General features: G+C 36.0%; 4 protein-coding genes across 7 annotated transcripts; all 4 read right to left on the minus strand.

The window, feature by feature from the left end:
* Positions 1–650: 650 nt before the first annotated feature.
* On the minus strand, positions 651–3,522 carry LOC149394066 (uncharacterized). Its single transcript, XM_089616667.1, has 2 exons — positions 1,514–3,522; positions 651–731 (listed from the first exon to the last, which is right to left on the minus strand). Exons 1-2 carry the CDS (start codon positions 3,343–3,345, stop codon positions 677–679), a joined length of 1,887 nt encoding a protein of 628 aa, XP_089472793.1. The 5' UTR covers positions 3,346–3,522; the 3' UTR covers positions 651–676.
* Positions 3,523–4,364: 842 nt separating this feature from the next.
* On the minus strand, positions 4,365–9,188 carry LOC149394067 (uncharacterized). The gene is made up of 5 exons (XM_089618252.1): positions 9,069–9,188; positions 5,821–6,723; positions 5,326–5,713; positions 4,535–5,188; positions 4,365–4,453 (listed from the first exon to the last, which is right to left on the minus strand). Exons 1-5 carry the CDS (start codon positions 9,186–9,188, stop codon positions 4,365–4,367), a joined length of 2,154 nt encoding a protein of 717 aa, XP_089474378.1.
* A 3,599-nt stretch (positions 9,189–12,787) lies between these two features.
* LOC149394068 (uncharacterized) lies at positions 12,788–15,253 on the minus strand. The gene is made up of 2 exons (XM_089616669.1): positions 13,430–15,253; positions 12,788–12,920 (listed from the first exon to the last, which is right to left on the minus strand). The coding sequence occupies exon 1, from the start codon at positions 15,092–15,094 to the stop codon at positions 13,445–13,447; it is 1,650 nt and encodes a 549-aa protein (XP_089472795.1). The 5' UTR covers positions 15,095–15,253; the 3' UTR covers positions 12,788–12,920; positions 13,430–13,444.
* A 1,477-nt stretch (positions 15,254–16,730) lies between these two features.
* Positions 16,731–21,233, minus strand: LOC149394069 (E3 ubiquitin-protein ligase complex slx8-rfp subunit slx8-like). Of its 4 annotated transcripts, none has more exons than XM_089616677.1 (7): positions 20,872–21,233; positions 19,953–20,003; positions 19,351–19,621; positions 19,233–19,284; positions 18,821–18,934; positions 18,450–18,541; positions 16,731–17,238 (listed from the first exon to the last, which is right to left on the minus strand). In XM_089616677.1, exons 3-7 carry the CDS (start codon positions 19,582–19,584, stop codon positions 17,002–17,004), a joined length of 729 nt encoding a protein of 242 aa, XP_089472803.1. In that variant the 5' UTR covers positions 19,585–19,621; positions 19,953–20,003; positions 20,872–21,233; the 3' UTR covers positions 16,731–17,001. The 4 variants fall into 4 exon arrangements, with proteins under 4 accessions (XP_089472803.1, XP_089472805.1, XP_089472807.1 ...); XM_089616679.1 differs by having other exon boundaries at positions 20,746–20,881; XM_089616681.1 differs by lacking the exon at positions 18,821–18,934.
* Positions 21,234–23,981: the final 2,748 nt, after the last annotated feature.

The raw sequence follows: 23,981 nt of genomic DNA on the forward strand, positions 1-23,981 counted from the left end.
ACTCGACATTTCACTAAAACACAGGGTATAAATGTGTTATTTTCCCAAAAAACAATATGTTTTGCTCTTTTATCGAAGACAACAAAAATTCAGTAACCAAAGCTGCTAAAAGATCAGAAAGTGGCAAAGAAATTAAAAAAAACCTAGCAACATTCACTGTTTTACTAGTAAGAAAAAATTGCCTGATATGTTTCTAAACCCTAATTTTGAAGATTAGGGAAAACTAATTTTGATGGCTAATTTCGAATCCAGAAGAGATGGCTAATTTGAAAGATATGGTAGCTCTGATACCATGTAATCAGAGAAAATATGGAAGAATTTATTTTCGCTTGCTCATGACAATATATATGCTTATATATCCATGTGATGTGCTAATAGTAACTAATGCATATTTTAGATAGTTCTAAGTCTAGATTAAGTCTAGATAATTCTGTCTAAGTAATTCTAGATTATTTGATAACATATACAAATAATTTCTTCAGATAAATTTCCTCGACTTAGAAGAACGCATTATTAATTTCTTCAGATAATTCTAAGTCTAGAAGAAGGAAACATCACAGATAATTAATTCTTCAGATAAATTTCCTTGACTTGGAAGTTCAAAGACATTAATTCTTCAAAAATATGCTCCCAAAACTCATTCTCTCCCCCCGTAAAATCAAGAGTTAAATGATCTTCATAAAATCTGCTGCTTGCCTTGCACTAATTTTGAACCGATCATGTCTTCAACCCTATTTGAGAACTATATATTAATTCAGGGGAACATCTCTAGACAAATTTAGCGCTGATTAAATCAAAGCTATGGTGAGAAGCATAAAGAAGAATGAGCACAAAACACCATACACAAGCCAAGCAAGATCATATAGTTCCATCAAAACAATACCAAACTCAATATCTACTTTGAGCACAATTATGAATTATCTGTATTGTCCAACAACTGCATATGAAATAATAAAGAGCATCACCACAAGGTATTATTTTAAAGTTATTGTAAGGCGTAGAATTTAGCGAGTTGCGGATACGAATATAATACTATCATCACCACACATAATAATCCCGTACCCTGTTCTGTACCATCAATCCCTGGATTGTTTTCAAACATGTTATAACCAGATATTTGAGAAGTTTATGAAAAAAAATAAAATAAAATAAAATAAATAAAAAAACTGGATCGTGAGTTGAATTTCATCAGGGCATGTTAAGCCTACTGGGAATATTCTCAGCTTAAAATGTCAAAATTAAGTCACGCAACATAGCAGCAGAGTTATATATATTGAAGGAGCATATAAAAAATAGTGCAGTGTATTGATTTCATGTCTTAGGTATCAATACAAGGCAAATGAAAGCTAGTTGGTCACGAATCACGACTAAACAACTGTGTACCCCAATTAGTGTTTTAACTAATGTCATGATACAATAATCAAAAGGTTTTTTTTAGCATCTTATATACCATGAGTAAAAAACAATTTATAACCATCAGAGTAGATAAACAAGTTCTACAGCATGAGCCCACCTACTGAAAGGAATTTTAGCGTGGATCTTCTTCAAAATGTTCCTTGTCATATAATCAGGTAACACACCATCGCAAATCATATCCTTCAGAAGCTTGAGAGCTACATCCATTTGTCCCACCTTTACGTAGCCTTCGACCAGAGTGTAATATGAAATGATATTCGGCAGAATATCCTTTGATGACATTTCTTCAAACATCTCCTTTGCCTTCTCCATTGCACCTTGTAGGCAATACCCATTTATTAATGTGCTGTAAGTTACCACATTTGGCTCCAAACCATTTTGAATCATTGCTTCAAAAAATTGCTGAGCCTTATCCATCTTCCCATTCCTAGCAAAGCCATCGATAAGAATATTTAGAGTCACGATGTTTGGGAAGATCTTCCGTGTGACCATCTTGTCCAACACCCTCATGACTCCTTCCATATTATTCGAACGACACAGTCCACATAGCAAAGAGTTGTATGTGAAAACATCTGGAGTTAGACCTCTTTGAATCATCAACTCAAACACAGCCAGAGCATCTTTTATCCTTCCAGCCTTGGAGAAAGCGTCCACTAAGATATTGTATGTTACTACATTCGGCGATACACCTTGATCCTTCATTTTCTCAAACAGCTCATTCGCTTCTCTCCATAGGCCCAACTTGCACAATCCGTAGATTAAAGAATTGTATGTGTAGATATTGGGCTTGAGACCCCTCATACTCATTATCTCAAGATTATACAGTGCTTCTTTGGGTCTTCCGTTTCTGCAAAGTGCATCCCACATCGAAGTGAAAGTAATAATATTGGGGAGAATTCCAGATTCAATCATCTTCTCAATGAACTGATTTGCTTCATCCAATCGGCCAGCCTTACACAATGCATCAATTAGAGAATTGAATGTGACAACATTAGGTTTCACACCTTTATTTGGCATCGATTCAAAGAGTGAAACTGCTTCCTTGATTTTCTCGTCTTTGCAAAGTGAATCAATTAGAATACTGTAAGTACGAACATCGGGTGAAACTCCATCATTATCCATGTCAGCTAGAAGTTTCTGGACTTCTTCCCAACGGCCAGATTTGCATAATCCATTAATCAAAGAAGTATAGCTAACAACATTAGGCTGAAGACCGCGGCTGGTCAGGTCCCGAAACAAGCTCAACGCCTCCTCAGTTCGTCTTTCTTTGATGAGCCCGTCAATGATTGCATTTAAACTGTATAAATCCAGTTTAATCCCCTCAAAGTTGACGATTCGCTTAAGAAGACCGATTGCCTTTTGGGTCTCTCCGGCCTTGCAAAACCCATTGATGATGGTTCCATAGGTTGCCTCATTACACAAACTTTTCTGCTCGACCATCTTCTCGAATAACTCCATTGCAGCAACCATAGAACCTTCCTTACAAAGCCCGTCGAGAAGAGTACTCATCATGAACGAATCAGGACGAATCCCACTTTTAATGGCGACTGAGAGCACTGAGAAGCCTGACTTTGCACTGTCTGACCGCCACAAGCACTTGCCAACAATGGTCAGAGTAGAAACATCGGGTTCGAAATCGTTCCGACGAAACTTGACGAGGTGAGAGAACATAGAGACCACAGTCGAGAACTGGTTCATCTTCGACATTGAACCAATCAAATGATTGAAACTCCAAATAGAGGGCATGGGTCTCATATCAGAGAAGGTATTGAAGAGACGCAGAGCTTCGACCACAGTGAAGTCTTTTGATTTGCAACGCGTTCGGACCAATGTCTCAAACTGAGCGCGTGAACTACAATAGCGAAAATGGGTAAAGAGAGAAGCAGAATTACCCGTTGAGAACTGGAAAGCTTTCACCTTCAAACCCATTTCCAATCTCAGCAAGCTGTAGCTGATCGACTCTTCCTCGCTCTCTCTCCCTCTCTCTATCTCTCTCCGTCAGTTATCTTTGCCTAATTCTAGGATTTTTACATTTCAGATCAAATTATTCAAATAAGATGTCTTAATTTGGATTTTAATTACGTAACTAGGTTTATTATTTTGGGTTCATCCATTAAATTTTAAAATCGTATGTCTTAATAAAAAGACAGTCAATAATCAATTATAAAAAATTTAATCTCTGTAGAAAAAAAAAAGGGAAACTTGATAAAGCATGTGATTTGAAAACCAAACCATGTTTTGGTTCCCTTAGGAAAACCAAGCATCTCACCATGTAAAAAGTCCAAATTACCCTTAAATGATTTTTTTTTTCAAAATCAATCCTTCACTCACTCACTCCCCTTCCCTTCCCTTCCCTTCCCTCACGTGTGGTTTTTCCCTTTTCAAATCAACCAGTTAGTTTATGTGCTTGATTTCAGACATTTCAGTTCATTTTGTAATGGATTTCAGACATTTCAGTAATTTTTTGTGTTTGATTTCAGAGTTTTCAGTTAGTTTATGTGCTTGATTTCAGACGTTTCAGTTCATTTTTGTAATGGATTTCAGACATTTCAGTAATTTTTTGTCAAGGATTTCAGACATTTCAGTTCATTTTTGTAATGGATTTCAGACATTTAAGTTATTTTATGTGTTTGATTTCAGAGTTTTCAGTTAGTTTATGTGCTTGATTTCAGACATTTCAGTTCATTTTTGTAATGGATTTCAGACATTTAAGTAATTTTTTGTCAAGGATTTCAGACATTTCAGTTCATTTTTGTAATGGATTTCAGACATTTCAGTAACTTTTTGTCAAGGATTTCAGACATTTCGGGTTATTCATGTATACATTACAAACCAAAATATCATCCAAAAAACTAGTCTCCAAAACTACCAAAGTAATTATCAACAAACATTACAAACCCAATTTTCACCCCAAAAACTAGTCTCCAATACTATCAAAGTAATGTTCATCACCCCTTTTTCAGGCTTTTCAGTTTGGCTGTGTTCAACGGAGTGTAATCATCATACTTTATGGGCCGCTTGCTCTTTCTCTTCGAAACTACACAATCCAACATAAAATAATTAAAAAGAACATAAACCATGAAATATAGGCAAAACAGTTTGAAAATTGAGAACTTACCATAGACGCGGACAGATTCTTTCGCCGGAGGGTTGACGAAGTTGTCGTCGTCGTCATCGGGGCCTGCCACAGTTCTTGCCGTCTCTTTCGCCGGAGGTTTGACGAAGTCGTCGTCGTCGTCAACGGGGGCTGCCACGGTGGTTGGCGTCACGGGGGCGTTCACGGTGGTTGCCGTCTCGGTGGCTGCCACGGGGGCTTCCGCCTCGGGGGCTGCCGTCTCGCTTGCCGTCTCGGTGGCTGCCACGGGGGCTGCCGCCTCGGGGGCTGCCGTCTCGCTTGCCGTCTCGGGAGCTGCCATGGTGCTTGTCGTCTCCGGGGCTGCCACGTTGCTTGTCGTCTCGGGGGCTGCCATCCCTTCGTCATCATCGTCTTCATCTTCTTCCTCTTCATTGCTGCCGTCACCTTCACCCTTGTCTTCCTCACCATCATCGTCTTCCTCTTCATCATCTTCATCGTTGTCATCATCTCCATCGTTGACATCCGGAGGGTCCAAAGTTTCATCATCTTCATCGTTGTCATCATCTTCATCGTCTTCCTCCTCACCATCTTCTTCTTCTTCACCATTACCGATATCATCATCCGGAGGGTCCAAAGTTTCATCATGAATATTGACAGCTTCGTCGGGGTCAAAAAATAAACCTTCATCATTCTCCACTGCCAAAAATTATGTCACAAAACACCAAAAATTAATAACTAATATTCGAAACAGTATATAAAAAAAGCCATAAAACTCCGAAATCATTAACAATATAAAACTAAAAACTTTGAAATTCACAGTTGAGACAGATTACCATGTGGCGATGGTGACCTCCGCCGTGGAAACTTCTCCGATGGATACCTCTCTTCTTGTGTAGCGCTTCCCGGGACAATACTTACCAAATAATCGAGTTTCTCAGTCGTGTCTTTTTGCCACCTCATGATTTGCTTCCTCATGCGCTTCTGCTCCCTACACATTTTCTTAACATTCTGCTCCACATCACTCAAACGTCGTTCAAGTATTGAAAAATTCTCATCTCCACGCGGTGGGCCAACGTCCTCTTCATTCACGTACGCCGACTTCTTGTGCGCTACAACAGAATTGTAACCCGGATATTCTGGTATACTAGATGAGTGTCTCTCGAGTATGGAGAGATACTTCTTCTCACCATCGGTAGGCTCAAGAGTCGGTGTTGCCTCCACCTATAAAACAAAACTTCGAAATTAATCATACATAATAGTTGTAAAACGTCGAAATGAACCTGAAAATGTACATAAAATCTTCGAAGAAAAAAAGTGAGAAAACATACGCTTTGTCGGATTAACTTTTTTGTGAACCCCTTCTGTCTTGCTTGTTTCATGCTCACCCATTTGAGCATTCTCGGAATGCTATTCTCGCTCAACTTCTTGCCGTACTCTACACCGACAAACTCTATGGCCTCGTACGCCCAAAATTGAACCGCATGAAGAAACCCGTTGACCACATACTTTGCGTCTTGAACCTTCTTCTGCTTCTTACCTCGATTCTCGTATAAGCTACGAAGGTGTTTCGGGTCCGTCGCTAGCAACCCCTCGAGAGTGGCAGCCCAACTAATGTGGCCCCACGGAAACGCCATAAAGTATGGGAGCTCATCAACCATACTCAACAACTCCTCCCAAATACCTTGCCAACTATCCTTCCCTCGTATCACGCCTTCCACAATCAAACACAGTCCGAGCTTGTAGCAGTCTTCTTCGTTCGTGCACTTCAGAAAAGCTGCCTCTAAATCAGCAACAGACGGTGCCTTGTGAAGTTTTTTGTCGTTGTCATCAACGTGTTCGGGGTCAGGAAAATACGTCTTCAACAGACGGTTGCTTGAAAGGTGCTTCTCGAATTCTTCCGTTGACGGAAGCGCACTAAACTTCAGTCCCGTTGTCAAAGCAAACTCGGTTCTTCCGAAACGGATACGATTCTTACCGATACCAACGTAAACTGCATCCGCATATCTTTGCTTGATGCGTCGTTGGAGAAGTTGGTCTATAATCACACCATTAAAGTTGAACCCCGTAACGGAAGGGGAATCGATCCAACTAAATTGTGTGTCCTTCAACCTAGCCTGTAATCCGAATGCTATAAATCGTGCGCTTGTTTCCTTCAAGTACCCGCTGCCTCTGAAACTTATTTGCCCACTGTACTCCTTACAGATGGGGACTACCAACTCATATTTCGGTGCCTACAAAAAAATGATAAGTTGTCATACAAGTGAGAAAAGTTCGAAATAAAGATTCAATCACTGAAAACTTACTGAAAACTCTGAAATTCTTTACATAAACTAACTGAAAACTATGAAATCCATTCCAAAAAATAACATAAACTAACTCAAATCCATTACAAAAAATAACTGAAAACTTTGAAATCCATAAAAAAAGATAACTGAAAACTTTGAAATCATTTACAAAAAGTAATTGAAAACTCTGAAATCCTTTACATAACCTAACTGAAAACTCTGAAATCCATTCCATAAACTAACAGAAAACTCTGAAATCATTTACAAATAATACCTGAAAACTCTGAAATCTTTACATAACCTAACTGAAAACTCTGAAATCCATTCCATAAACTAACATAAAACTCTGAAATCATTTACAAAAAATACCTGAAAACTCTGAAATCTTTACATAAACTAACTGAAAACTCTGAAATCCATTCCATAAACTAACAGAAAACTCTGAAATCATTTACAAAAAATACATGAAAACTCTAAAATCTATACATAACCTAACTGAAAACTCTGAAATTCATTCCATAAACTAACAGAAAACTCTGAAATCATTTACAAATAATACCTGAAAACTCTGAAATCTTTACATAACCTAACTGAAAACTCTGAAATCCATTCCATAAACTAACAGAAAACTCTGAAATCATTTACAAAAAATACCTGAAAACTCTGAAATCTATACATAACCTAACTGAAAACTCTGAAATCCATTCCATAAACTAACATAAAACTCTGAAATCATTTACAAAAAATACCTGAAAACTCTGAAATCTTTACATAACCTAACTGAAAACTCTGAAATCCATTCCATATAATACCTGAAAACTCTGAAATCATTTACAAAAACTAACTATAAACTATGAAATCCTTCACATAACCTAACTGAAAACTCTGAAAAAAAAATTTCAAAAATAAATCCATAGCCAAAAATCCAACGCAAACTTAAATCTTCATAAATCCCTTCAAACCTCTATGAACTTCACAGCCAAAAAATCCGAAATGCCTAAAAAAAACTACATCCCAAACTTTCACACCGATAATACTCAATATTTCATATCAAAACAATTAAGATCACCAAAAATTCATCGATACTTCAAACCATCAAACCCAAAATCTCCGAAACATATTCTAAACAACCCTAAAAAGTCATAACCGAAGAAACCTCTAAATAATTATGAAACCATTAACAAACCCTAAAACAATGGGACTCAAAAGAAACTCACCATTTTCGTCTGGTTCGCGACTCGGCTGGACTGGCGACGAGGGCTCGGTTGGTTCGCGAGAGAGGGCTCGGTTGGTTCGCGACTCGGCTGGAGGGCTCTGTTGGTTCCCGAGGATGCTGGACTGGCGACGAAGGACCGAAATGACGACTGGCGACGACGGGGAGAACTAACGACGGAGAACTGACGAGGAAGGGAACTGACGAAGAAGGAAACTGAGAGAAGAGGGCTCGGTTTCTTTTTTTTTTTGGGTTTTGAATGGGAGGGAGTGCTGGGCGTTTATATTTTTGTTTCAGAATTGAAAAGGGAAAAACCACACGTGAGGGAAGGGAAGGGAAGGGGAGTGAGTGAGTGAAGGATTGATTTTGAAAAAAAAATTCATTTAAGGGTAATTTGGACTTTTTACAAGGTGAGATGCTTGGTTTTCCTAAGGGAACCAAAACATGGTTTGGTTTTCAAATCACATGCTTTATCAAGCTTGCTTTATCAAGTTTCCCAAAAAAAAAAGTGAGACTAACTTCGATGAAAGGTTGGCAAAACTCTCGTTTCAAGATTGAATCCCGACTTATTTTAATATTTGAGATATTTTCACATTTAAGATCAAATTATTCAAAATCAAATAAGACGGATCTCTTAATTATGTAACTAGATTTATTATTTTGGACTCAGTCCATTAGATTTTAAACGTAATTCTATTTGAGAAACCTTATATTAATATTGAAAAAGACAGCCAAATAATAAATCACAAAAAGTTTAGGTAGTGTTTGGTACTTAACTCAAAAAGTTTTTTGTTTTCTGTTTTCTAATTTTTGTAGTTGTATTGAAAAACTGTTTTGTAGTTGTTTTCAAAAAGCTGTTTGGTACAGTTTTCATTTTTGTTTTTGAGAAATTGAAAAAACTGGAAAAACTGTTTGGTACACTTTTCACTTTTTTTTTTTTTGAAAAAATGAAAAGGGAAAACTGTTTGGTACATGGAAACAATTTCTTAACTCAAAAATTTTTTTTAAACATAAATTTAACTACACATAATATAAATATGACATTATTGTTTAGATTGAATACAATAAATTTAACTACACATAATGAACGGTTTTTGCATGTCCCGTCCCGGTCTCCTCCGGTTCGAGGGAACCTGGCTCGAACCCGACCGGAACCCCCGGAAAGCCAGACCTTGCTTTTACTTCCTTTTGCTAGCATCTTTGTATAAAAGTGTGAAGAAAAAAAAAAGATCCAATTGACTGCATACACTAAGAATAAAAAACGGCATTTTACCAATGGCAAATAGGTTTTTTTTTCTGTTTTAAATGATCTCTTAATGGGTCAATTCGACCCGAAAACGAAAATAGCAAACATATCAATGTTGATAAGTTGGTTAGTTGCAGCTTCAACAGAAAGAAACATTCAACTATAATCAGATGAAGAGTGATACTAATAATATATATTGAGGAACTGATAGCTTGATACAGCTGAGCAAAAAATATATTCATGATTGTAAACAACAATCAGTTGTTCACTCGTACAATAATTTGGCGGATTGAGTTCTTGACTTCTTGCTATCATGCTTCAAAACTTTCTCCACGGATTGCTCGGTCTTAGATATCGCTTTCGCAATGGACTTTGTCTTCCGGACATTTTTCGATCTCTTCGTTGGTCTTCCCTTCTTTACTTTCCTGCTCCGACAAAGATCACATTATTGTTAAATCGGAAATCGTTTATCATCATCGACAAGATACAAAACAACAAGACCGACAATAACACAATTACAGTAAAACAAAATACAGTTTGATGAAGGAACATTTTATTCAAAAATAGGCCTTTGGATAGAACTCAGCACATGGTTATGGTACAACAAATATCGATTGGAAAAAGGTGATATTTCAAATATACCACAAATCAGTACCTAAATAAACTAGAGACTCATAAAAAAAGTTTTTTTATGTGAATGTCTACCAAATAAATACTTGTCAAAATATCTCATTGCTGATAATGACATCACGTAATCAGTACCTAAAGCGACTACAAGCTCATCAAATTGTCTTAATAATCATCGTAGATAAGTTGATGCAAAATAGCCACATATAATGTAAAAGTACTAATATACCCTTAATTATTTAAAAAAAAAAAATTTAATCCTGCTTTCAAAAAATATAATCCACTATTTGATAAACCAAAAGTAGAAAAGGAAGAATAAGATGTCAAAAAATTTAATCCCGCTTTCAAAAAATTTAATCCACTGTGCGATAAATCAGAAGAAGAAAATGAAGAAGGATAAGATGTCAAAAAATTTAATCACGCTTTTAAAAATTTTAATCCACTGTGCGATAAATCAGAAGAAAAAGATGCAAAAAAACTCGACGACGATCTCCGACTTCCGATCTTCGACGGCGATCGAACACGAACAACCTTCTTCGCAACTGATACGAAGAGATGGATAATGATGATGATGATGATTACAATGAGACGGAACGAGATCCTGAGCTATTGACGATGAGTACGACAATTTTTACTCATCGACGAAGACGGAACTGCGAAGACGAGGACGGCGATGGCAATGGTGATCGACGAAGACGAGGACAGCGATGACGGCGACGATCTCCAATATCAATCGAGAGCTATGTTTAGGGTTTTTTTTCATCGATTGTATTGTTTGGGTAAACCTGAGTATTTGGTATATAAAAATATTTTGGGAATTTTGTCAATTTTTTGCTATTTTGCCTCAACTTTGAAAAGTTGAGCTATTTTGCTAAACTCAAACTTTAAAATGGTTAGATTGCCGCATCGCCTAGAAAGGAGGGTGTTCCCTTGGTCTTTTTAAGGTTTTCATAGTACAAGACCTCGTAAATGAATATACCATCCTTTTATTTAAAATATATATATATTTTTTTGAAATAGTGATGAAATTAATCAGAATGAATTGTATTGAAAATGCGACGGATCTAAAATCATTTTATAGTTGGTTTCACAGGAAGAATGCAATTTTCACCGAGATATGAAATTGAATAGAAGAAGGAAACATCACGAATAAATAATTCTCAAGAAAAATTTCCTTGACTTGGAAGTTCAAAGATATTAATTCTTCAAAAATATGCTCCCAAAACTCAATCCCTCCCCTCGTTTCGGCATGAATAAGAGCATTGGTTGTGTCATAAAATCTCTCCCGAAATCCTCTTCAGTAGTCCATTGCCATTTTTCATCCCTTCTTTTTTCTGAAATCTCGATCGGAGATCACATATTCAATGAATGTCATCTGAGATGTCTACGCACAAGTGCAAATGGGGAACTCCTCCATGATCGGCGTCATTCGGATTTCTTTTTTACCGTATAATTTCTGATCGCCGACAAAAGACAGGTTCAATATTGAAAATCGACACAGGAATGAAAATTGATCCCGACCGGATAAGTCATGTTCCCGAAAAAGTTTCAGCAATTGGAATTTCAGAATGGAGGAAGTAATAAAGGAAAAGAGAACATATAGCAAAAGCATTGTATGGCATTATTTCCATTCTATCTGGAGTACATTACTGATATAGCTAAAGGAAAAGAAAAGAAGGCTAAACGGTAAATAAATACAGCTAAGCAAATAAAAGAACAAAGCTCATTAACATACTAACGTCAGTTTTAAAAAGGAAGTGAAGAATTACTAATAAAAGTTGGATTTACCAGCCCAGCTTCCACTTCATTTTTTTTTTTACCCAAGCTTCCACTTCACTTTGAAACTTCCTTGTTGCACAACATCCACTCTGAATATTGAAGATCCGATCCCAAACCGGACTCATGATAAGGAAACAATCTTGGAAGTTTCAACCCGAACATTTCAAAATAATATCTCAAGCAGATGCCAAGGGCTATTCACGCCAACGGTAAATTCTAACAGCTATGGTTTTATGGTTGAGTTTAATCTCTTAAGATTAAGTACAACAAAAACCAATCATTCATACTTCCTTCTGTTGATTCGATTTCATTTTTTTCATTTTTCTATTTTGCAGAAGATATTCACGCAGCGAACAATGTTTTTCACCAATGCCTGAAGTATGAATCAACAAGAAACGTGATCATCCTATACATGTAAACATAGAAAGTTAAATGATCTTCATAAAATCTGCTGCTTACTTTGTATTAATTTTGAACTGATCATGTCTTGAACAATCTTTTGAGGATTAAATATTAATATAAGAAACCATCTTTAGACAAATTTAGTGCTGATTAAACCAAAGCTATGGTGAGAAGCATAAAGAAGAATGAGCGGCAGAGTTAAGGAATTCCAATGAGGGGGACAAATTTGAAAAACAAAATTCAAGGGGGGCAAATTTATAAAAAAAAAAAAAAATTATATAAATTTGGGTTAAAATTATAAAAATAAATAAAAAGTTTAGGGCAAAAATTGTCATTTTCAAAAGTTGAGAGAGGGCATTGGACTCCCCTGGACCCAAAGGCAGAGCCTGGACCCAAGGCAGCTCTGCCTTTGCACACAACACCATACACAAGCCAAGCAAGATCATATAGCTCCATCGAAAACGATACCAAACTCAATATCTACTTTGAGCACAATTATCTGCATTGACCAACAACTGCATATATAATAATAAAGAGCATCACCAGAAGGTATAATTTTTAAATTATTGTAAGGCCTAGAATTTAGCAAGTTGCGGATATGAATATAATACGATCATCACCACACATAATAATTCCGTACCCTGTATTGTCAATCCATGGATTGTTTTCAAACATATTAGAACCAGATATTTGAGAAGTTTATGGGGACAAAAAAACAAATCTGGATGAGTTGAATGTTCATCACAAAAGGGAATATAAATGCTTACTGGGAATATTCCTCAGCTTAAAATGTCATCACCAAGTCATGCAACATCGCAGCAGAGTTATTTTACAAATGCCTCAAGTCTCACTGCAATAATCTTCTTCAAAGAATACCTTGTTGCATCATTAGACACCATTAGGCACCAAACAAAACAATACAGAAAGCTACCACTGCTATGTGAATTTAAACTCCCATAAGATAATATCATACTAATGACAGGAAAATAAGTATCTGAGTATATCGATGTATCTTGATTTAAACTGGCATTAGTACTGTTCCAGCATTACAGAAGCTGGTCTCTATAAAATAAACAGTCCTAAGGAATGCATGAAGTAAAAATAAATATTCTCTTTTTCAATTGTTATTTTGTCTATATGAAATACGAGTACAGTATCATCATCGCAGTCACTAAAAGAGCGACACCATTTTATTGAAATTCTGTAAACATTATCATCAATGCTTAGTAGGTTCTAAACATTTTACAGCCATGTAATTGAGAGGTTTAAAGGAAGTTAGAATAGCGAAAAATTACGTTACTTCATGAGGATTTAAAATCAAGTACAAATGATTCCAATAAAATAAGTTATCCCCGTTCTCAGAAAAAATTAGAACCTTAACATACCAAACTAAGTTCAGCTCATAACTTCAGCCTCATTTCATGAATCTTCTTCAAACTCTTCTTAGTTATATAATCAGGTACCACGCCATCGCATATCATATCCTTGAGAAGCTTGAGAGCAACATATATTTGTCCCGTCTTTATGTAGCCTTTGAGCAAAGTGTTGTATGAAACTACATTCGGCAAAAATGGCATTTCTTCAAACATCTCTTTCGCCTTCTCCATCTCACCTTGTAGGCAATGCCCATTTATTAATGTTCTGTAAGTTATAAAATTAGGCTTCAAACCGTTTTGAATAATTGCTTCAAACAATTGTTCAGCCGTATCCATCTTTCCATTCCTAGCATAGCCATCGATAAGAATATTTACAGTTACAATGTCGGGACGGATATTTCGTGTCACCATCTTGACAAACAATCTCTTGGCTCCTTCCATATTATTAGAACGACACAGCCCACATATCAAAGAGCTGTATGTGACAATGTTTGGTCTAAGATCTCTCTGAATCATCAACCCAAACACAGCCAAAGCTTCTCGTGTCCATCCAGCCTTGGAGAAAGCATCCACTAAGATAGAGTATGTTATTACATCCGGCGTTACACCTTCATCCTTCATTTTGTGGAACAGCTCTTTCGCTCCGCTCCATAAGGCCGACTTGCACAACCCGTGGATTAAAGAGTTGTAGGTGAAGACATTGGGCTTGAGACCTCTCTTAGTCATTACTTCAAGATGATCCAGCGCTTCTTTGGCTCTTCCATTTCTGCAAAGAGCATCCAACATTGTAGTGAAAGTAACAATATTGGGGAGGATTCCAGAATCGACCATCTTCTCAATGAACAGAGTTGATTCTTCCACTCGGCCAGCCTTACACAACGCATCAATCAGAGAAGTTAATGTGACAACATCAGGCTTCATACCTTGTGCTGGCATCGTCTTAAACAGTGATATTGCTTCATCGATTTTCTCACTTTTGCAAAGCGAATCAATGACTACACTGTAAGTACGGACATTACGAGAAACTCCATCTTTATCCATGTCAGCTAGAAGTTTCTGGACTTCTTCCCATCGGCCAGATTTGCATAATCCATTAATCAAAGAAGTATAGCTAACAACATCAGGCTGAAGACCGCGGCTGGTCAGGTCCCGAAACAAGCTCAATGCCTCCTCAGTTCGTCTTTCTTTGATGAGCCCGTCAATGATCGCACTAAAACAATATAAATTCAGTTTGATCCCTTCAAAGTTGACGATTCGCTTAAGAAGACCCATTGCCTTTTGGGTCTCTCCAGCCTTGCAAAACCCATTGATGATGGTCGCATAAGTAGCCTCGTCACACAAACCTTTATGCTCGACCATCTTCTCGAATAACTCCATTGCAGCAACCATAGAACCTTCCTTACAAAGCCCGTCGAGAAGAGTATTCATGGTGAACGAATTAGGACGAATCCCGCTTTTAATGGCCACTGAGAGCACTGAGAAACCTGACATTGCACTGTCTGACCGCCATAAACACTTAGCAACAATGGTCAGAGTAGAAACATCGGGTTCGAAATCGTTCCGACGAAACTTGACGAGGTGAGAGTACATCAAGATCCCAGTGGAGAACTGATTCATCTTCGACATTGAACCAATCAAATGATTGAAACTCCAAACGGAGGGCATGGGTCTCATATCAGAGAAGGTATTGAAGAGTTGAAGAGCTTCGACCACAGTGAAGTCTCTTGATTTACACCGATTTTGGACCAATTTCTCAAATTCAGCCCTGGAGCTAGACGTACGTGTAGAACCATAACTAGAACAAGAACGAAAATGAGCAAAGAGAGAGAAAGATGAAGGATTACCAGAAGCTCTTCTGCTCAGCATTTTGGGTTTCGTCTTTTTTTTTACACTCCTATATTTTCGATCTGATTTCTTCTTCTACTTGGCAATGGCATATTGTGTGTTCTTCGAGTCTCCTCTTATAATTTGGTAGTTAAATACCACTTTTGACCCTGACTTAAAAATAATCAAAAGAGTCTGTAAATTGGTATTCATGTTCTGATAAATAAAATAAAATAAAATAAATTGGTTTTCATGTCCGATATGACGATATGCCCTTGTATCTAATTGAAATGTCGTGGTGTTTAACTGAAATGTAATGAATATTCTCTTAGTTTAATGTTTGCGATTTTCATATATTTTCTAAAATATTTTACTGTCTCAAAAATTAAAGGTGGGCAATGTCTTAGAACTTAGAATCTTCTCACCACATCTCCAATCCTACTAATGTAATTGCTCATGTCCCTTCTTATGTCTTTCACGAAAAATAATATAACGAGTTATTATTTAGATGATGATATATGCCCAAAATAATCAACTATTGTGCAAACTATTTAAGTCATGAGAGGCGTCCAAAAAAAAAAATTCAAGTTAAACATAATCATATATTAGAGACGTAAAACATGTCTTGTAGTTTTTCAATAAAAATTTACAAAATATGGCTGAGTTTTTTTTTTTTTTAGAATAATGGCATTCTACTCAATATAATTAATACATGATAATTATTAATTATGCATAATACTCGGTTGCATCTATTCTTTCCTATGGCTAGGACCATGAACATATTAGCCTCTTGTGTGGTTGTGATGTGTACGAGGACTCTATCAAGCTCTTTAGAGATAATCGAGGATGAACATGATCTCAACGCACATATTGAAAAGTTTGTAGAGAAATGTCGTATGCGGTGACTGAAACGGTGGTGGATGATGATCATGTTGTAGACCACATTGCACTTTGAAATGTAACGGAAATAAAAGTTTAAATAGAATACGTATAAAAAGTTTAATTTAGCTTTAATGGAATTCGGGTTAGACGAGTTAGTGTTTGATTTTATGATTACTACAAAATAGTGTAAGAAATAGGCATATTGGTGGGCTATGGCATTTTATTTTGTTTCTTAGCTTGAATATTTGAGATGGCTGCACAAAATTTTGGTTAAGTATTAATATGGCTATTATTAGCTTGATAGAAATTAAAGATATTTTGGTCAACTCGCATATTTTAGTTTAAAGTTTAACATTCGGCTGGTTATTCTTCTAAAATACTCAAAGCCCCTCTTTCACTAGGATTCTAAAGATTCTTTCATCTGATGTCTCACTCTTAGCCAGGATCAATATAAAAGCCACGTAGGACAAATATAACGAACAAGTAACAGAAAAATAAAGCGCCGTCCATCAAGGCCCTCTGTAATTTAAGAGCACATAATCATATACCATGTCTTTTGCCCAAAAAACAATTTCTTTTTGCTCTTTTATCGAAGACAACAAAGATTCAGTAACCAAAGCTGATAGGTTGAGTAAAAGTAAAATATTCTAATGCTTTTCAAGAGTTGAACAAGCGCATAGTAAGTGAAACAAATCATAGGAAAGTGACAAAGAAATTAATACCATGTAAAAAAAAAAAATTCTAGCAACATTCACTGTTTTACTAGTAAGAAAAAATTGCCTGATATGTCGGGGTTGTTTCCCGGTAAAGCGTCTCAACCACTTCAAAATTTTCTTCGATGTAAGCCCATCGAAAAAGCAACAAGAATACAGAAGCTAGTTGGATTTCGGAAGGTAGATTCTGATGGTGTCTCGTCTACCGAGTTTCTGACGGCAAGTCGGGCATTTCCGCTGCCTAATAATGGCTGCTTCGATGCACACTCTGCAGAAAATGTGACCGCACTTTGTCGTCGTCTCTTCACTCAACTGGTCTAAGCAGATTCCACAAGTGAAACTAGGTGTGTCTTGTTGAGTTGCACTTAAAGAAGATACCGGAGGAACCGTGCGCACAGGCTGTCACAAAATTAAATTCAAATTTGTTTAATTTATATATTTATTTTAGACTTCAGAAATTCGTCACTGTAGACATGATCGTAACACCCAACTAAACTGTTCCTAATATACGCAAGAGAGCTAAAATAGCAAACTGCATTGGTGGTAATTACTAATTGGATGTGCGCAACTTTATATACCTATAAGCTTCTAGTATTTTGATATGAATTCGATATTTTTTTTTATCGAATATCTGGGTAATTCTAGATTCCCAAGGCTTTCCCAAATTATTTCTTAAAAATTTATTAGAAAAATGATTCGATGCCTTTCTCATACACATCCCTCCTATTTAAAGAATTATACAGGTTATGATAACAATACATTAACCTCTTAACTATCTGTTATTATCTAACTGACCCTTGTATTGATATCCTAACATATATCTGGATCAGAAATTTAGATGGCATGGTAAATAAGGTCAGTGTATGTATTGGAGTGAAGAAATTTCAAACCTCGAATTTCAGTAGTAAAAATGAAAAGAAAAGAAAAGAAAGTTAAATGAGGGAAGCAAATGCTGCGACGCAAGCTGCAGAAAAACTGACATGTACGTTCTGAACAAAAAAATTAAAAGAGACTAACCCAGCTATTATGGGTGGTTGAAGGGTTAATTATGCTAAGGGTCTATTCGACTTCTCAAAATTAAAAATAAATGGTCAGACTTAGGCTTCCTACTTTCTGCAGATATTTATGTTCAAATGTGTGGATAGGAAGACGTAATTCCTACTCTCTCTGAAGGAATTAGAACGATTGAAATCCTTTGATGAAGTGATAAAACTACAGGGTAGGTACTCTTTTTGTTTTAAGAAACAGCTTTATTAATGAAAAAAACACTGACGAAGCCGGGTGAAAATTATGATGCTAGGAATGACTTCCTGGTTAGCAAAAATTGTTTAGCCCAATTAAATCAGTCTTTAATCCTTTTCTGATTGAGTACCCACAAACATTGTATAGCTTAGTATATCCTTTTCTTTCTTTTTCACCTAGGAAACCAAGTCTCGATCACGAATCTTAAACATCCAAGCATGTGTACACATTTAAGTTTTCAACCTTTATCTGTTTGTTATGACCAAAGCAACAAGTATCACTATCCCACTCAACCTTTATGAAGAGTAATAAAAGATTGGTTTCGGATATAATATAATATTATCACATGAAGAGAGAGGATATATTACCAAGTTATGTGTACTGTTACACCCTTCAGATGCACCTAAAGCTCTTAGTTCATCGAGAGTCGCAAAACCAAGGTCGGTGATAAGAAGCCAATCTGTCAATAAGTAGATAGTAAACAGTTGATGGAAGCACAAGGCTTTGTGTGTTGTAATATGGAAGTGCTTGTACTTGAAAATAAACATGTAGAAAAAAATGCTTTACAAACTCATAGAATGTATATGGACGATAGATGATAGGAAAAAAGAAATTATAAAAACCACTCTTCCGAAAGATAAGAGTCAATCAAACAATTAATTTCGCTTTGACCAACAAAGAGAAAGAAAAAAAAATATCCCAATGCAAAATGCACTAGCGGCCAATTACATCATAATACCTTCGCGGAGTGAGGAATCAACAACAGTGCTTAAGAGTGTGCACATGGCAAAGATAAAACTGCCAATTACATCATAAACCCATTTTAAGTGCATCATGATCAGTAGTTTAAGCTCTGAAAATGGGTACAAAAGGATAGGAGGATTTGCATTATTCTGGGATGAATAGCCATGAATCACTAAGCACAAAACAAAGTAGATATTCATACAGTATATCAACAAGAATTCTCCAATAGTAACCCAGATTCCGTTACCACAGATCTCAACATGGAACAGCCAAAAAAATGACTGCCTACCTAATAAAGCCGGGCAGTAAAACAAGCAAGCAGTCTGGTGGGCAAAGTTGAAAGAAAAGCATACAAGCAGAGAATAGAAATGGCAATGAATAAGAAAAGGAAAAAAACAGTTATGCACCTGAATGATATCCATGTTTTACTTCTTCACCCGTCCTAGCATTTCTGGTGATCTAACAAACAATTAAAAGATAAGTAGAAATAATATGAAACAGAAATCTCATATGTAAATTACTCACTTCAGCAAAGCTCCTCGGAAAGATTGTAAGCACGTTATCATCGTCATCCTCAAGGCCAGCACTGTTTGTAACTTGGTCTTGATAGAACCCATTCCCGTGTCCCATTATAGGATAACGTCGAGACGAATCCTCAGCTGGAGGGGGGTAGTTGAGGTCAAGATCCAAAACTCCTCTTCTCCTTTCACCATTTCCGATCATCCCTTCTCGGCCTCTACTTGATTCCCGTGAGTTCATGAGGAACTGCACTTACAGATCCTCAGAACCAAAAGTCCTGGACATCCAAAAGTACATGTTGATTATTAGCAAAAAGTTCCGAACTTAATCCACTATACACAATTTGATGACAAATTAAAATTTAAACCCCCGAGTGTTATATATTAGCTGTAGGAAGACTAGTAAAGAAAATGATATCAAGATGGATTCTGTTTCTCTTAGCCATAGCATGAAACGAAAAAAAAAAAAAACAAAAACAAAACAAAACAAAAAACAAAAAACAAAAAAACAAGATCTTAGTCTTAAATGGTAGGATTAAAAATACTATAAACAACGACGGTTAGCAGACTTGACAATGACTTCTGTTTGGAAAGAGAGAGTAGACTCACCGAAACAAAAAAGGTATCGGATCTACAAATTGTCTTCCACTCTCTCACTGCCTAAATGAATCATAAAAAAAAACACAGGTATTATTAGAATAATTTCGGTGGCTCACGTTCGGTTGTAACGGAAAAACAAACATTCCCTCCTTAATCCTTCAGTAAAGCTACTTCATGTGAGCCCTTTCGTCTTAAAACCATCAATCTAACCAAAACTTCTATCAAATAAATAACTCAACGGTTAACTAGCTGAACGCAAGTTTGAGTATACTTGGCACAGACAAACAAACGAAAAAGCCCACGGTAATCTGTTACATTAATTACATAGCTACGGTACAAGAAAACCCCTAAAATAGCTTTCACTTCTTTTATAAGTTTCAAAGGAAAGAAAAGCACTAAAATATATCCGTTACACTAATCGAGTCTCGATGGCGCGAAAATAGCGAACCAATTTTCAGACCACCCTATCTAAGTATACAAAAAGATTTAAAGGCAAAAGATTTCTGCTCCTCTTTAATATACTTTCATGAAGAAAAAAAAAATTAATTAACTATCACACAAACCAAACAGATTGTGATTGCAAAATACAGACGAAATCAACAGCTTAAGAAAACACAATGTTAAAGCTCAAACACCAATAATTCATTTTATCCTTTAGAACGAATCTTAAGCCAGTATATCATTTCTCAAACCCTACCCTACCAATAGAACTTCAAATACAAGCTCGATCATGCAAACACACACACCAAAAGAACAGAGCATTAAACAATAAAAAAAAATTAAAATAAACAGCAGACGAAACCTAATATCAGAAAATGGTGATCGCGGCTACGAACACAGGGCTACGAAATATCAATCTTCCGATTAGAGTAAGAGCCGAATCCAATCACAGCGATTCAAAAACAAGAGAAACGAGAAAAGAGCGTACCTGAGAGAGAGAGAGAGAGCGCAAAAGCGTGAAGAGAAAACAATGAAGAAACGTATGATAAAATGGAAAAAAGAAAACAAATAAAAGGAGTCAAAATAGGTTATTAATTCCAGAGTAAGAGCACAGACTCTCTCTCTCGCTCTCTCTCTCTCTCGGTGCGTGTATACACTATTCCTTCCCTTTCTAATCTCAGTTTCAAAAGGATTTTAATTTATTTTTTTGTTTTAATTTTCCTTTTTCCGTTTTCGGTTTCTCTTTCCCTTTCTCTCTCGGGTTGATGAGAGAAATGAGAAACGTCAAAATGTGAGACTGTGCCGTTGTTATTCTTCTTGTTTGAATTGAGACTGATTTCGTCTCTCTCTCTCTCTTCTATTTTTGCTGTTTTTTATGTTTATCGTTCTTTTCTTTTTCCCGCTCTTTGATGAAGAATCAGCTACTTGAGGAAATAATTAAATGATGTTTAGGGCTTGGGCTATGAACAACGAAGTGTAGAACTAAACCAGTTCGTATTGATTACTTTTTGAATTTTTTTCAAAATATACCGGGAATATGTCACAAAGGCAACACCTCGAGTTTTATACATTTTGTAAATATTTCATTTTTCCATTAATTTAAATAAAACTCTTAAACTTTCTCTGAGGTAAAATGGAGTTAGATTTGCTTCAATTTAGCTCTATTTCTCAATCTATTGAGTAGTAAAACTCTATATATTTATTCAACTTCATAAATCATTAGGGTTTTAATATTATTAAAATATTATATCTAATTGCAAAATAATTCTAAATTTTATTATATTTAAATATTTTATATGTAGTTGTATTAGTTTATCACAACATTCTTCATGAAATTATTTCGTGTTCTTATACCTTTTCATTCTTGTCATTGTTGGTGTGGAACTTCATCCTAGTTGAGCCAGGTCCTATGCGAGAGATCGAGGAGCTTAGGCCCACCACGGTATCAAGCATGCTTGAGCCTCAAAGGCTCGGGGAACAACATTTAGTTGTTTCACACCTTTGACATCTTCAATAAACACCTCGGAAGACCTTCGGTGATGATGGACGAACGACAAGATGAGCTGATAAGACATCTCGACATTGACGTAATCCAGGCTTTGACGAGCTCCTCGATCAAGACGTGGAGCGAGTCGTGCTCAGTACGTGGCGAAACTACGTGGAGGAGGCTACGTGGTTAAAAGAGATGTTATACGTACCTTCACTTTTCGCGCGAGAAGACTGATTCAAAGCAACATTATCACCCTACTACAAATAACACTTTTAGAAGCGACGCTTAATTTTAGAAGCGAAATTTTGATATTAGAAGCGACTTCGTTACTTCTAAAGGTCAAATAAAAGCGACTTTTGTCGCTTCGAAAGATGTTATTTGTAGTAGTGTCCCGCAATCCAGAGGTTTATGCAAGGCCAAAGCGACGTGTTGTCGAATATAACGGAGGATGTGAGACGTAGGAACGGCTATAATTAAATGCTCAATATTTTGAATTCGCATACGTAATCTCATTCTTTCACCCATTTGCTCTTTCTCCCGTTTACTCCCATGAACATACTCTATTCCACGTCTTCGTTCATGGGTGCTTTCCATTTATTAAATATACTAGTGTATTATTGATTATCATTAATAAAGTTCCAGTTTTCGTTATTCATATATATTTATTTTTTGAATCTCGTTAGTTTGAATCCATTGATAGATATCCGAACTCTCGTTCCTTAACAAATTAAATAGGATAAAAATAACTTTTTTAACCCCTTGACTGGTGTCAGCTAGATAAATGATTGTTAGGTTTTTTTTTCTTTCTTTTTTCTACTTTAATATAATTCTTTGAGGTGTGTTATGAGTTTTAAGTTTAACTAATCTCTTAGTATGATGTACTTAACTTAATAAATTTTTAAGAATTATTAAAATGTTATATATGTAATGTGTGTTTAATTTATTTATAAATATTACTTCATAGAAAATTATATAATATGATTGGATAAATATAAGTTAAATATTTACATAATATAATGCAATAGAAAATTGTTAAGTTATTAAAATGATAGAGAAATGAAGAATATGTGATTTTGGTGTTAAAATAGAGTATTTACTTTGTGAAAAAAATATTATTTGATGTGTTTTTGGAGTATAATAAAAAAACTGTATATTAGAATTTTGAGTTGAAGGATACTCTAAAGAAGAAAAAGTTAAAGTGAGAGTATAATGTTAACGTAAACAGTAAAAATTTGATCACAAAGCATGACATTCACCATTATACACCAAATTGGGGATGAAAATTACTTCCTTAAAATCTGTTCACCGACCTCATCTTGTACATGTTAATTTAAGATAGAAACATGTAATCTAATGTCTTGTTGCTGATTTGTAACTTAAATAGTGCATTTTACTTTACACTCCAAAAGATGCCAAACAGTAATAAAAAATAATGTGATGAAACTATTATCAGTAAATGGCTCACGTATACTCGCAAGTATAATTATACCCTTGTGAATAAGAGTTAATTTAATGAGAAATTGTTCAAATTACCACCATATCAATAAGTTTTTCCAAAAATCCACCAAAGTATAATTTTGGCCAAAAATACAAGTTGGTCAAAAGTGAAAAACCAAATATACCCTCAAACTTAAATTTTCTTTCAATTTCACACCTACCTCATTTAATATCATTCCAAATTAAACTTTCTATTTTTTATTCTCCTTTATTTATCTCTCTCTCCCTAACCGTGTATCTCATTTCAAGAACTCACTCTCCCGATTTACTCTCTCTCTCTCTCTCTCTCTCTCTCTCTCTCTCTCTCTCTCTCTCTCTCTCTCTCTCTCTCTCTCTCTCTCTCTCTCTCTCTCTCTCTCTTATTCAAACTCACCCAAAATCATGACCGAAATCCTTGCCCGAACTCGACTTCACTCAACCAATCTCTCAAGTCGCCATGTCTGACCCAAACCCTTGGATTTGAGCTCCGACACGCTCAAGGAAGCACAACCAAAGCTCATAGATCCGGTCACGACGAAGACCGTAGCTCCGACCAAGCACGTAGCTCAGATCCTCGCCGAAGGTTAGTTTTGTTTTTTGTTTTATCAAACTTTTCTTTCGTTTTTGTGTAT

The sequence above is a fragment of the Urtica dioica genome, chromosome 6 (assembly GCF_054948205.1).
Source record: "Urtica dioica subsp. dioica isolate 48M chromosome 6, U.dioica_male_clone48M_v1_H2, whole genome shotgun sequence".
Taxonomy (NCBI): Eukaryota; Viridiplantae; Streptophyta; class Magnoliopsida; order Rosales; family Urticaceae; genus Urtica; species Urtica dioica.

Bases quoted from the DNA above. Each gene is read 5' to 3' on its own strand.
- LOC149394066 (XM_089616667.1), bottom strand. From the start codon at position 3,345: ATGGGTTTGAAGGTGAAAGCTTTCCAGTTCTCAACGGGTAATTCTGCT. The intron at 732-1,513 runs GTGGGCTCATGC...GTTCTCAAATAG, and splicing joins GCTAAAATTCCTTTCAGTAG to GGTTGAAGACATGATCGGTT.
- LOC149394067 (XM_089618252.1), bottom strand. From the start codon at position 9,188: ATGCTAGCAAAAGGAAGTAAAAGCAAGGTCTGGCTTTCCGGGGGTTCC. The intron at 6,724-9,068 runs GTAGTTAAATTT...ATTTTTTTGTAG, and splicing joins GCAAAAACCGTTCATTATGT to GCACCGAAATATGAGTTGGT. The intron at 4,454-4,534 runs GTAAGTTCTCAA...TGGATTGTGTAG, and splicing joins AGAATCTGTCCGCGTCTATG to TTTCGAAGAGAAAGAGCAAG.
- LOC149394069 (XM_089616677.1), bottom strand. From the start codon at position 19,584: ATGAACTCACGGGAATCAAGTAGAGGCCGAGAAGGGATGATCGGAAAT. The intron at 19,285-19,350 runs GTGAGTAATTTA...ATTGTTTGTTAG, and splicing joins TTCCGAGGAGCTTTGCTGAA to ATCACCAGAAATGCTAGGAC. The intron at 18,935-19,232 runs GTGCATAACTGT...ACCCATTTTCAG, and splicing joins AAAACATGGATATCATTCAG to AGCTTAAACTACTGATCATG.
- LOC149394068 (XM_089616669.1), bottom strand. From the start codon at position 15,094: ATGAGACCCATGCCCTCCGTTTGGAGTTTCAATCATTTGATTGGTTCA.